General features: G+C 40.5%; 1 protein-coding gene across 2 annotated transcripts in view; it reads left to right on the top strand.

Moving 5' to 3' along the window:
• Positions 1 to 12,527, top strand: part of RNF19A (ring finger protein 19A, RBR E3 ubiquitin protein ligase) — a 482,643-nt gene that overhangs the window by 284,238 nt on the left and 185,878 nt on the right. For both annotated transcript variants that reach the window (XM_069220555.1, XM_069220556.1), the window contains one exon: positions 3,854 to 3,968. In XM_069220555.1, coding sequence (XP_069076656.1) covers positions 3,854 to 3,968 — 115 coding nt within the window. The remainder of the gene's footprint in view (positions 1 to 3,853; positions 3,969 to 12,527) is intronic.

The following is a 12,527-nucleotide window of genomic DNA, read 5'->3' as shown; positions in this document are numbered from 1 at the left end:
CCTCCCCCCGATATTATAGTTGTGTATAATGTACTTATTGCATTCAAAGAGAAACTAAAGCTTAGTCTACAAGTCAAAAATGAGAAGCATTTCATTCTTGGCAAACCTTTAAATTAATTACTTGCATGGCAGTTTCACCAAACATTGTTGTGAGGACATTCACACCAAAAGAGACGCTCAGGAGGTACAAAGTGCTATACTCCCTGTTTTCAGCCCACCTCCCAAGGGAGAAATGCTACAAAATAGATGCACAGCTTGTAAATCAAGAAAAGATTCAAGTTGCAAAATGAAAAAGTTTCATATGCTGTGCTGCCCGTGACTTTGTAATTTACTGGTATGTTCTGAAATTCTTTTCTCTAATCCCTTTTTTATCTTTCTGGGCATCCCTACCACCATTTGCTGTCATGTTCATCCTCTTGTGATGACAGATGTACAGCCCTGAAACTCCTGAATGTGATCACCATGTTGAGATTTTTCCCTCCTAGGTGACTGATCTGTACTTGGGCTTCCTGTTTGTCTAGTATCCTATCGTTTGGCACCTTGTGTGTGATAAAGCACCTAAATTCTAGGAGGGTCGGATGTGAATCGACAGAATTCTTGAAGCAGCAAAACTGCTTCTGCTTCAACAAAGACAACAATAACCCAGAGTGGAATGCAAGTACAAAGCAGCCAGCAAGACTCCCTTAACATTGAGATGCATGTATCTCCAGATTCCAAGGCGAACACAGAGCTTGCATAATATCTGCAATCAAATAGCCTCTTAAGGAGAAGACATTGTCACAGAAGCAATGATAATTTCAAATGTTTGAATGTGCTGAGTTTCTGATGGATACATCTTCACCCATGTTACTCACCTTATGGTTATCATCCAGGCGACCAACTGGATCAGGCTGTCCCCCCGCCCCCACCCCCGCAAACAATAGCTCCCCGATAAACCAGGCTCCCCAATGTAAACAGATGGTGAAATGCTGCTTCATGTGATGGCGTTTGGACATTTAAGGCACTGAACACCTAGCTTTTCCCATTTCCTATTTTTCTCTGTCTGTGATCTTCTAGGCGCTTCAGTGAAACAATCCCTCAGCTTTCCACAGTGACCAGGTCAAAGGTCTTTTACTACTTGATGAGGCTTAAAGCATATCAGAGAGGCCATTAGAAGATATTGTTGGTGGACCATCAAAGCATCTACTTGTGGTCTTTGGCTGTCAAACACAGCACCTAGGTCTGTGACTCCTATTGGTCTTTTTTATTTTTTATAAATTTGGCCTGTTACTCTACTATATATTGGCCTGTATATTTGGCCTGTTACCCTACTATATATTGTAGTGAAATAGTATCCAACCTCATGAGTTCCTTGGAAGCATTCAATAAAAATCTACTTTACCCAACTATATTATGTTTTATAACCCCAGTTGTGAGCTTCAGGGCACTCCTTAATTTAAATGACTTGATACCTAGAATGACTTGACTCCTCATGAATGTCACTGACCAGTCTAGTGAACTTTTCAATTACTAGAGCCTGCACTGAGACAAAGCCTCTACCTTTCCCCCAGGTAGTTTCCAACTTCCAAAAGCAATGTTTGGAGAAGTTGCTGTTCCAAGATTTACGTAGGCCTTTGTTTGGAAATTTCCCGAAGGCATTCACATCTTTTGTTTGATTAGCTTACATCCGATTGTTCGGTGGGCTATATATTGTAAGTTTTTATTCAATTCAGAATGTTTTTATGGGGAGCTTACACTTCTTTCCTACATATTTAGTGTGTATTGCCACATTTTCCTCCTGAAAACGTTTAACCTCTAAACATCCACCGTCACCCCATGTAGTTCTTTCTCTAGGCTTAATTAATAACTTCACGAACCCACTGTTTATACTCACCCACTAATTTATTTGACTAAGGAAATTGTCAAATGACTCCAGTTAATTAATAATATGGCCATTCACTTAAGCATTTTACTAAGTCTCTAATTTATAAGATATGTTATTTTCTGCTCTGTATAGCTCTCTCTCTCTCTCCCGCTACCCCTTTTCCACAGAGGCCTAAAACAATTTTCCCAAAAGAAATAACCCAACATATTGTGGTGAGTGGTCTTCTTCTGTACAAATCTTAATTTACCATATATTTGTGGCATTTTCCAATCTTTCGTCCATGATTAACATCAATATTAGTTTGAGGACTATAAGCAGCTATTGTCAGATTCCTCTTAAATGATCTTTTCTGCTAAGGCTCATCTTTGTTTCTTCTTATCTCATGCGTCGAGCGTAGTATAAAGTAGTTTGAAAATCTTGGCAGCCTACCTGTGCCTGTACAGATATCTACTACTGAGGATCCACAAGGCATATAGCGCAAGCAGGTTAGGAGTTCAACCTGCCTCATTTGACTTCACTTTGCAGCGATTTCAGGGCCACACTAGGAAATGTTAGCTGGAAAACATCAGGGTAACTGAAATCCCATGCCTCAATAGGAGTGCAAGGAAGATTCAAGAGTTTAACCTGATGTACCTCAAGGCTTACAGGCAAGTAATCTTCTCTTATGCTACGGTCATTGAACGTCTTCACTTTTTTCCATTTTCAGTACTATGACTTAAATACTAGCATACTTGACAGTATTAGCCTGCCTCTGATGCTCTAGCAGAGTGAATACAAATTAGGTGAGATACAATGATAATTTTCTAGATCTGGGTTTGTCAGCTCAGCTATCTAAGTATATCTGTTTTTAATACACATACAGGGAACTCCTGCCTCCCCCTTTCATCCATTGACCCCTTTCTGCCATAGTGATTATATTTTGTCAATCAAATCTTGGTACAGCCCACAGTAATATTTTACCCTTAGCTAGTGCTATAAGCAGTTTGGGTGTATCCTTCTTTCTGGAGTACATTGAGATGTACGAGCCACTGTTTCATATCTTCCTCCCTCTTCCAGCTCCTCGTTACTTAAGCATGCACAAATGCATACTTATGCAGCCTGTGTTGTTTCAAGTGTTAGCGCATTAGACCCAAACAAGTTGGCTTTACCTGTGCTTGTAACTTTATGGTTATAAGAAAGGGACCTTGTGTATTCTGATAGAAGTTAAGTTGCAAGAGAATAACCTGTGTTACAATTTCATGTAACTGATTCTGCTGCAGTTTTCATCCACCTTTTAGTACGTCTGGAATTTCTCCATTTGTTCACTCTTAAGAATTAGCTTTAAGATCTTGTGAGGTTTAAAGAGTATTTCGGAAAGCTTGGTTTGCACTTCCCTGTGCTTCAGTGTTTGGAAAAGTCTCTTGCGTACAGTGTCACTGTAAATCATGCTGCAGTCATGTTTGTGAGAGAGGTGGCTGCTACTGTCCCTAGTGCCGGAGAGCTTGTTAGTAGCAATCCCTTTGTTTAGTTAGCTATGAAAAGACGATCTCACCCGCACAAAAAAAGTTTAAAAAATGGCTACACAAATTCATAGGGTGCTCCTTGTCAGAAAAATATTTACAAATGTTGTGGTTAGGCCCCAGACAGGGGAGCGATTGGGCGGTGGGAGGGGATATGTATATACTGTGTACATGAATGCTATTGTGCTAGGGAGTTTCCTACATCCTAATGTGGAGAATGAATGAACATGTGTGTAGTCTTTGAAACATGTCAGACTGTTCTTTCACTATATCACAGTTTTCACTACTTATACCACTCCTGATGGAACTCCTAATAAAATTAGTTTTTAAATAAAAATGTATTTTGTCACTTTTCAACTGGTATTAAATTCTATATATTTTTAACTATTCAGTTATAAATTTAAGGTACATGGAACTTGATTGAATTTTGCTTAAAGACTGATGTGTATACATCCTTTCTACTTTTTTCCCAACTACTTCAATATTTAAGATTCATAATCGATATGAAGGCAAAGACGTTTCAAAGCATAAGCGCAACTTGGCCATTGCAGGTGGTGTTACATTGTCCGTGATAGTGTCTCCAGTTGTTGCTGCAGTCACTGTTGGTAAGTAAAAAGAAACTATTATCCTTTCTATCCTGAATAAGCACCATGATTCTTTTCTATGATGTGCAGAATTCAAAGTACTAGTGACTAAAGTTCATATAAATGAAGTGTTGAATGTTTGAAATATGTTGCATTTAGAAGTTAACATTGCAATTGGTTTGGCAACCTAGATTTTGAGAGTGAGGGGCTATACACACACACTGTTGCTTTCTTTAGACTCCATGTCACCAGTAAAACTCTGCATGCTATTTTTTTCTTTCATACTTGAATCCTGTTTGTTGACCTTTTCCACTCCAACACTTGTGAAATGGAGGACAGGTCATCAGAGAGCCTCTGTTTGCGACTAGACTTCATATGAGTTTAACCAATTTGTAAATGCTGAAGCATTAGACTTTACAAACATGAAAAAGGTTCTGTTTTACAGCAACGTTTCCAGCACAGTCTTAATGTTTGATTTGCAGGCTTCGGATATCTTGAAGAAGGATCCTGCATCTGCTTAGAGATTTTGTTTACTGTTCATAGGCAAATTTATTTGTGAACACCTGCTTGGGGCTGACAGCATGCACCTATAAATAGCCATTCTAAATGGAGTTATGTTCCTTTAATGGCTTGGTTTTTGTGTGTCGTTGTCTGTATTTGTCAGACACTAAAGACCCCCCCTCAGAATATAGGGTTTCTTCTTTTCATCGACTACAATGGCTAAAACTCCTGTTCCCAGCCCACCACTTCTGCTCCGGGGTGCAAGCTCTTGTCCCCTTCCACGTTAATGGGGACAAGCGCCTGTTGGCCATCAGTTCAGGTTGCTTCCCCCCCCCCATGCATTACACCATCCTTTTGGGTTGCCAGATCAAAACCTCTCATGAGCGCAAGTACAACCACATCAATCCTCCTCTTATGGGACTTCAGTGGTTCCTGATAGTAGGATGTATGAAATTATAGACCTCCTGTGCAATAAAGACAGCCATCCACACCAACAAATCAGATTACTTTGCAAAAGACTGTCTTTATATGGCCACACGTCAGCTTCAGCACAAATCTGGTGTCAAGTGAGATTGCTAAAATAAAGACAAGAATGACAGGCCTTTTATCATTTGCCATTATCCTTTGAAAAAAATGTATCCCACCATCTAAGAGGAGAACTCATTTACTCCGACTGCCTTCTCCTCTCCATCGATCAAACTCCCCTATTCTTGACCTCACCCTCATCTCTCCTGAGCCCCTGGCCAGTTCCTGGTCTATTTTGTATATACACCAGCTGCTCCACCCCTGGCTAAAGAAATGTGTACCTCACCCATTTGAAAAAGTTCCAGCTGTACTTCTGTAACCCACATTTGTCATTTTAAAGCACTCCATTTATATACATATATATATGTCCGATGGCATGTGTAGCTGCAGATACACATGCTATGCATAGCTCTTCTGACATCTAGTGTTGGGCTCGGAGTGTTACAAGTTGTTTTTCTCCAAAGAAGTATTTTCGGGGGTCACAGGGTCGACTGACTCCTCCTCTCAGTTACAGTGCGCATGGGCATTGACTCCATTGTTAGATTGTTTTCTTTCAGCTGTCTGGTTCGGACGGGTTTCCTCTCTCTCCGAGATTTTGAATTGGAAAACCTTAGAAAACCTATTTAATCGTCGATATTGTTCCGTTCGCGTTTCCATCTAGCATCGAACCGGTAGTACAGTTGGAACCTAAATTCTGCCCTTTGGGGCACGTGCGCCCGACTCAAGACAATTCGGGCCTACCGCGTGGAAACCTGATGGATCGGACTCCATTTAGATTCTGCCCCTGGTGCCACACAAAGTACCCATATACAGACCAACTTCTGGTTTGTAATTTGTGCCTTTCTCCTGACCATCAAGAAGAAGATTACGAGGCCTGTCGATCGTTTCAATCGAAGACGACTTTAAGAGATCGTAGAGCCCGAAGATTGGAAATGGCGTCGAAAAGCACAGAACATCTTGACGTCATGGAAGAAGAGCAGGCGCACACAGCAGTCTCCATTCGAGATACATATTCTGAGCAGGAATCTGCAGAAGATGGACCCATCACAGCTCGCCAGCATATGAGTACGTCTGCCCCTACTCCCATACATAAAAAACTACAGAAGGCCTTGGGTACACCACTGCTGGAAGCCCATTGGTTGGCACGAAAAAAGACTGTAGGCAACCGACCCTCGGGTTCGGCGACGAAAAAGTAAACTCCTCCATCTACTTTGGAGTTTAGCAAGTCGGTCAGAAGTTTCACCTCGGACTCAAGTAAGCATCCTCACTCCTCAGAGTCGAAGATTCAACGCCCTGCTTCGGAGCCGAAACTGACGACTTCATTTTCGGGACCAAAAACAATTCAGACTTCGGAACCGAAAAAAGCCTCATACACCGAGGAACAAGGACTTTTGAATAAACTTAAACAAATCTCGAAGCCAATGCAAGAATCTTACAATCCTGATCATGAGGACAATGAGATTCAGTCAATATTGGACATTATGGATGAAAGACAATCTAGAATCCATATACATAAAGAGACTGGCAGAATTTTGACTGCACCTTCTTTAAAGACTAAAAGGAAGCTGGCTTTTCAAGAGGAATTCGACTCTGCTCAACCACCAGCAAAGTTTCAAAAGGAGAAGCCAGCACCTCTCCCTACTTCTCCTCCTCACTCTCCACAGCTTTGTTTTCACCTCCACACAATAGTCCACCACCATTGCCTTCTCCAACACACTCACTATGCTCGCATGGGGATACAGTGGATCCTTGGGATCTGCATGACCCAGATCCCATTCCCGACAATGATCCGGATCTAGACCCCTCTAAGCCTTCTCCACCAGAGGACACTACTGCCTACACTCAGATAGTTTCTAGGGTAGCTGCTTGCCATGGGGTGCTTATGCACTCTGAACTCCTAGAAGAAGGTTTTTGATTCAACACTCTGTCTTCCACTCATTCTAGATACCAGTGCCTCCCAATGTTGCCTGGAAAGGTCAAACATGCTGACCAAATTTTTAGTGAGCCCGTCAAAGCTAGAGTAATTACTCATAGGATTGACAAAAAATACAAACCTGCTACTAAAGGCCCAGACTACATCCCACATCAAGTTCCTCCAGACTTGGTAGTGGTGGGTGCGGCTATTAACAGAGCTAACAGCCAATCATCAGGAGATGCTCCTCCACCTGATAAGGAGAGTAGGACATGTGATGCTGCGGGCCAGAGAGTAGCAACGCAGGCAACAAATCAATGGCGAATTGCAAATTTGCAAGCACTCCTTGCCAGATACAATAGGGCCCGCTGGAATGAGATGCAAGAATTCATACAGCACCTCCCAAAAGAGCATCAAAAGAGAGCACAACAGGTTGTAGAGGAAGGACAGGCTATAAGTAATAATCAGATAAGGTCTGCCCTTGATGCTGCTGATACAGCCGCAAGGAGTGTAAATACAGCCTTACAATACTAAGGCATGCATGGTTACGCTCTTCTGGATTTAAACCAGAAATTCAACAGGCAGTACTTAACATGCCTTTTGATAAAAAAATAAAATAAAAAAAAAAAACACTTATCTGGGCCTGAGGTGGATACCACTGTAGAGAAACTGAGAAAGGACTCAGATACTGCAAAGGCAATGGGAGCATTATATACAACATCATATAGAGGCTTCTTTTGCAGGCCCCAATTCAGAGAAGGATTTAAGCCACAATCCTCTGAACCCTCTACCTCTCAGTCAAAGCAGGGACAACAGACACAATATCAAAGAGGGGGCTTTAGAGGGTCCTATAGAGGATAATATTTCAGAAAACGAGGCAAATTCGAAGCCTCAAAGCAAGCCTTTACACCATCCAAACAGTGACTTCTTTCCCACCCCTCCACCACACACACCTCCTGTGGGGGGAAGACTACAACAATTCCACTCTCATTGGCGAAACATCACCACAGACAATTGGGTATTATCAATTATCCGCAATGGCTATTGTTTAGAATTAATCTCCACCCCTCCAAACATTCCACCACGTTACCACAAATTGTCCCCAGCACACACTTTTCTGTTACAATAATAAGTACAATCCCTACTACTAAAACAAGCAATAGAATTGATCCCACATCAACAAGGAATAGGTGTATACTCACTATTCTTCCTCATTCACAAAAAGATGGCACTCTAAGGCCTATCCTAGACCTCAGACCTCTCAGTCTATACATCCTGTCAGAACATTTTCACATGGTCACTCTGCAGGATGTCATTCCACTACTACAAAAGCAAGATTACATGACTGCTTTAGACCTCAAAGATGCGTATTTCCATATACTCATCCATCCAGCTCACAGAAAATACCTCAGGTTCGTCATAGCAGGAAAACATTACCAGTTCAAAGTTTTGCCATTCGGCATAACAACAGCTCCAAGAGTGTTCACAAAATGTCTAGCAGTAGTAGCAACCTACTTAAGAAAACAACACATTCACGTCTTTCCTTATCTAGACGATTGGCTAATAAAATCAAGCAATTTCATGCTATGCCAACAACACAGTCAATATGTTATAGAAACTCTGCATACACTAGGGTTCACTCTACATTATCAGAAATCACACCTTTAACCAGCACAGGTACAACCTCACCTAGGTGCTGTTCTAGATACTAAAAAATCCCTAGCATATCCAAATACTCAAAGGATATAAGCTTTCCAAAATTGCATCCCACCTATCCAACCAAATCAACAATACACTGTACGATTTATAATGAAAATTCTAGGGATGATGGCATCTTCCATAGCCGTAGTTCCACATGCAATATTAAATATGAGGCCTTTACAACAAATGCCTCTCACAACAATGGTCTGTGGGACATGGTCAGCTTCAAGATCCGGTGTTGATGGACTGCCATACGCACATGTCCTTTCAATTGTGGACTCTCAGTAATCTAATAAAGGGGCAGTCAATGATAGGTTGGGTAGCTCATCTAAAAAATCAGGCCATTCAAGGGAAATGGGATCCCAAACAGAAACAACTACACATAAACCACCTAGAGTTATTGGCAGTGTTTCTTGCCCTAAAAGCGTTTCAGCCCCTTCTCAAACAGAAGAATTTTCTGATAAAAAAAAAAAAGACTACATGACGACCATGTATTTACCTCAAAAAACAGGACGGGACACATTCATCTTAACTGTCTCTACTAGCCCAAACAATATGGAAATGGGCAATTCACAATCAGATTCACCTATTAGCAGAATACATTCCAGGAATACACAATCAGCGGATCACCAACAAACTCACGAATGGGAGATTCACACCCAAGTACTTTCAAAAGTGGGGAACACCAGAAATAGACCTATTCGCAAAAAGCGAAAATGCTAAATGCCAAAACTTCACATCCAGACACCCATACCCTCTATCCAAGGGCAATGCTCTATGGATCAACTGGTCAGGGATATTTACTTACGCTTTTTCCCCTGTCCCACTCCTTCCCTTTCTGGTCAGCAAACTACGTCAAACATCACTTACCATGATACTCATAGCCCCGACATGGGCACGCCAACCCTGGTACACAACACTCAGACCTGTCTGTAGTACCTCATTCCAAACAGACCAGATTTGTTGACACAGAACAAAGGTCAAATCACGCACCCAAACCCCAATGCTCTCAATTTAGCGATTTGGTTACCTAAAACTTCCCTCAGAATGTATGGCAGTGCTTAAACAGACACGTAAACCTACTACCAGACAATGTTATGCTAACAAATGGAAAATATTTGTTTACTACTGTCAATCTAAAAATACTGATCCACTCTCAGCATCTATGCAAGATATTGTATGCTACCTACTTCATTTACAAAAGCCAAATTTAGCTTTCTCATCCATCAAAATCCACCTTACTTCAATTTCAGCATATTTACAAAATATTCAACATACTTCTCTATTCAGAGTCCCTGTTATTAAAGCTTTCGTGGAAGGATTAAAACACATTATTCCACCTAGGACACCACCTGTTCCTTCCTGGAATTTAAATATCGTACTTACCAGACTCATGGGCCCACCTTTTGAACCCATGCACTCTTGTTAAATTCAATTTTTAACACGGAAGGTTGCCTTCCTTGTAGCTACTACTTCATTAGGAAAAGTTAGTGAAATACAAGCCTTCACTATTGAGGAACCTTTTTTCCAAGTACACAAACCTAGTCGTACTTAGGACAAATCCAAAATTTCTACCAAAAGTAGTATCTTTTTTTTCACATCCACCAAACAGTGGAATTGCCAGTCTTCTTTCCACAGCCAGACTCAGTTGCAGAAAGAGCTCTTCATACTCTAGATCTCAAAAGAGTTATTGTGTACTATATAGATAGAACAAAAGACTTTAGGAAAACATAACAACTTTTTGTTGATTTTCAACAACCACATAAAGGCAATCCTATATCTAAACAAGGCTTAGCAAGATGGATTGTGAGATGCATAGAGACATGCTACATCAAGGCAAAAAGACTACTTTTGATCACTCCTAGAGCACATTCCACAAGAAAGAAAGGTGCGTCAATAACATTTTTAGGAATCATACCAATGGCTGATGTATGCAAAGCTGCCACATGGTCTACTCCTCATACCTTTATCAAACACTATTGTGTTGATGTTTTCTCACAGCAACAGGCCACTGTATGCCAAGCTGTCTTAAGAACACTATTTCAAACAACTTCAACTCCTACAGGCTAGCCACTGCTATTTTTTGGGAGGACTAACTGCTTTGTAGTCTATGCATAGCATGTGCATCTGCAGCTACACATGCCATCGAACGGAAAATATCACTTACCCAGTGTACATCTGTTCGTGCCATGTAGTGCTGCAGATTCGCATGCATCCTCCCTCCTCCCCGGAAGCCTGTAGTCATTTAAGTTTATCATTTGTACATATGAAGATACATTTATAATTGCATGGACATCTCTTTATATTCTTATACTCTATCACTCCTTCCTTTACCCTTTGCGGAAAAACAATCTCTATGGAGTCGATGCCCATGCGAACTGTAACCAAGAGGAGGAGTCACTCGATCCTGTGACTCTGAAAAGACTTCTTCGAAGAAAAACAACTTGTAACACTCGGAGCCCAACACTAGATATCTGAAGAGCTATGTATAGCATGTGAATCGGCAGCACTACATGCCACAGAAATGTACACTGGGTAAGTGACATATTATTATATATATATATATATATATATATATATATATATATATATATATATATATATATATATATATATGTATATATATATATATATATGTATGTATATAAATACATATGTATGTATATGTGTGTATATGTATGTATATAAATATATATGTATGTATATGTGTGTATATGTATGTATATATGTATATGTATGTATATATATATGTATATATGTATATGTATGTATGTATATATATATGTATGTATGTATATGTGTGTATATGTATGTATGTATATATATATGTATGTATATATATATGTATGTATATATATATGTATGTATATATATATATGTATGTATATATGTATGTATATATATATATATGTATGTATGTGTATATATATATATGTATGTATATGTATATATATATATATATGTTTGTGTGAGTAGTATGTGTGGCTATGGATATATGTGCTCTGCATAATCCTGCCGTTTATTATTCCACCAAGATGTTTGCAACTTGTTTTTCTGTGACAAAGTCTGAGTCACAAGACTTGTTGTGACTTTACCCTTGGTCCACAGTACACCATAAAACTAGTTCTTATTCAGATTTTCTACCTCCATCTGGCTTGGATGTTTCGGAATGTTGCTGCACAAGCAACTTGTTCTGCTCGCCCTTCGAATCCTGCGATGAAAACAGCATTATTGCCCTGCCTAGAGTATCCGCTGAAGAATCTGAGATCACAGACCTGACTGTTGCTAATTGTTAGTCTTCAGCATACCATGCCTTAGGGCTTTACTCCTCCACAAGCCTCGAGTCTTCTTGGTATTTTCTCAGAGAATGCTTCTCTAGCAAGGTTATGGAGCATACACTCTTCCAGTTCTGCTCTAGGTGCAGTATCAACTTCCTCTGCACCACTCAACACATTATTTGTGATCTGTACCTCTCTAGATGACAAGAAGTCTTATGAAGACTGCTGTGCTTCTGCTACAACATCCTCCCAGAGGGAAAGAATGTAGACTTAAAAAAACAAAGCCCCAAGGTATGTTGGAAACAGCAAATGCCTTCAAGTTTAGTTCTTCTGACTGGGTTGCTTTGGACTCGAGAGATTGGTCAATGGCAGCAGTGGCTCCATTAAAAGGCACCCATCCAAAGTTACTGAACTGCATGAAGCTTTGACAGTCAGTGGTACTCAATAAAAAACAGACACTGGTTAAACATCCCAACACTGGCAAAGTTCTTGCCAAACACCCATTTGCAACAATTATCCAAATCCTGAAGAAACGTAATCTGGCCTTTGTAGAGGTACTACTCCTCAACCTATTGTGGCAATTCACCCCCAAAACAGGTCAGGGGCTTGGCCATCAGCCCAGCACTGTTCCCCAAACATGTGCAGTGCTTGGAACAACCACCC

Source organism: Pleurodeles waltl, chromosome 2_2 (genome assembly GCF_031143425.1).
Source record: "Pleurodeles waltl isolate 20211129_DDA chromosome 2_2, aPleWal1.hap1.20221129, whole genome shotgun sequence".
Lineage (NCBI taxonomy): Eukaryota > Metazoa > Chordata > Amphibia > Caudata > Salamandridae > Pleurodeles > Pleurodeles waltl.
Note: the sequence above shows the minus strand (reverse complement) of the source record. Positions and strands in the feature narration are given on the sequence as shown.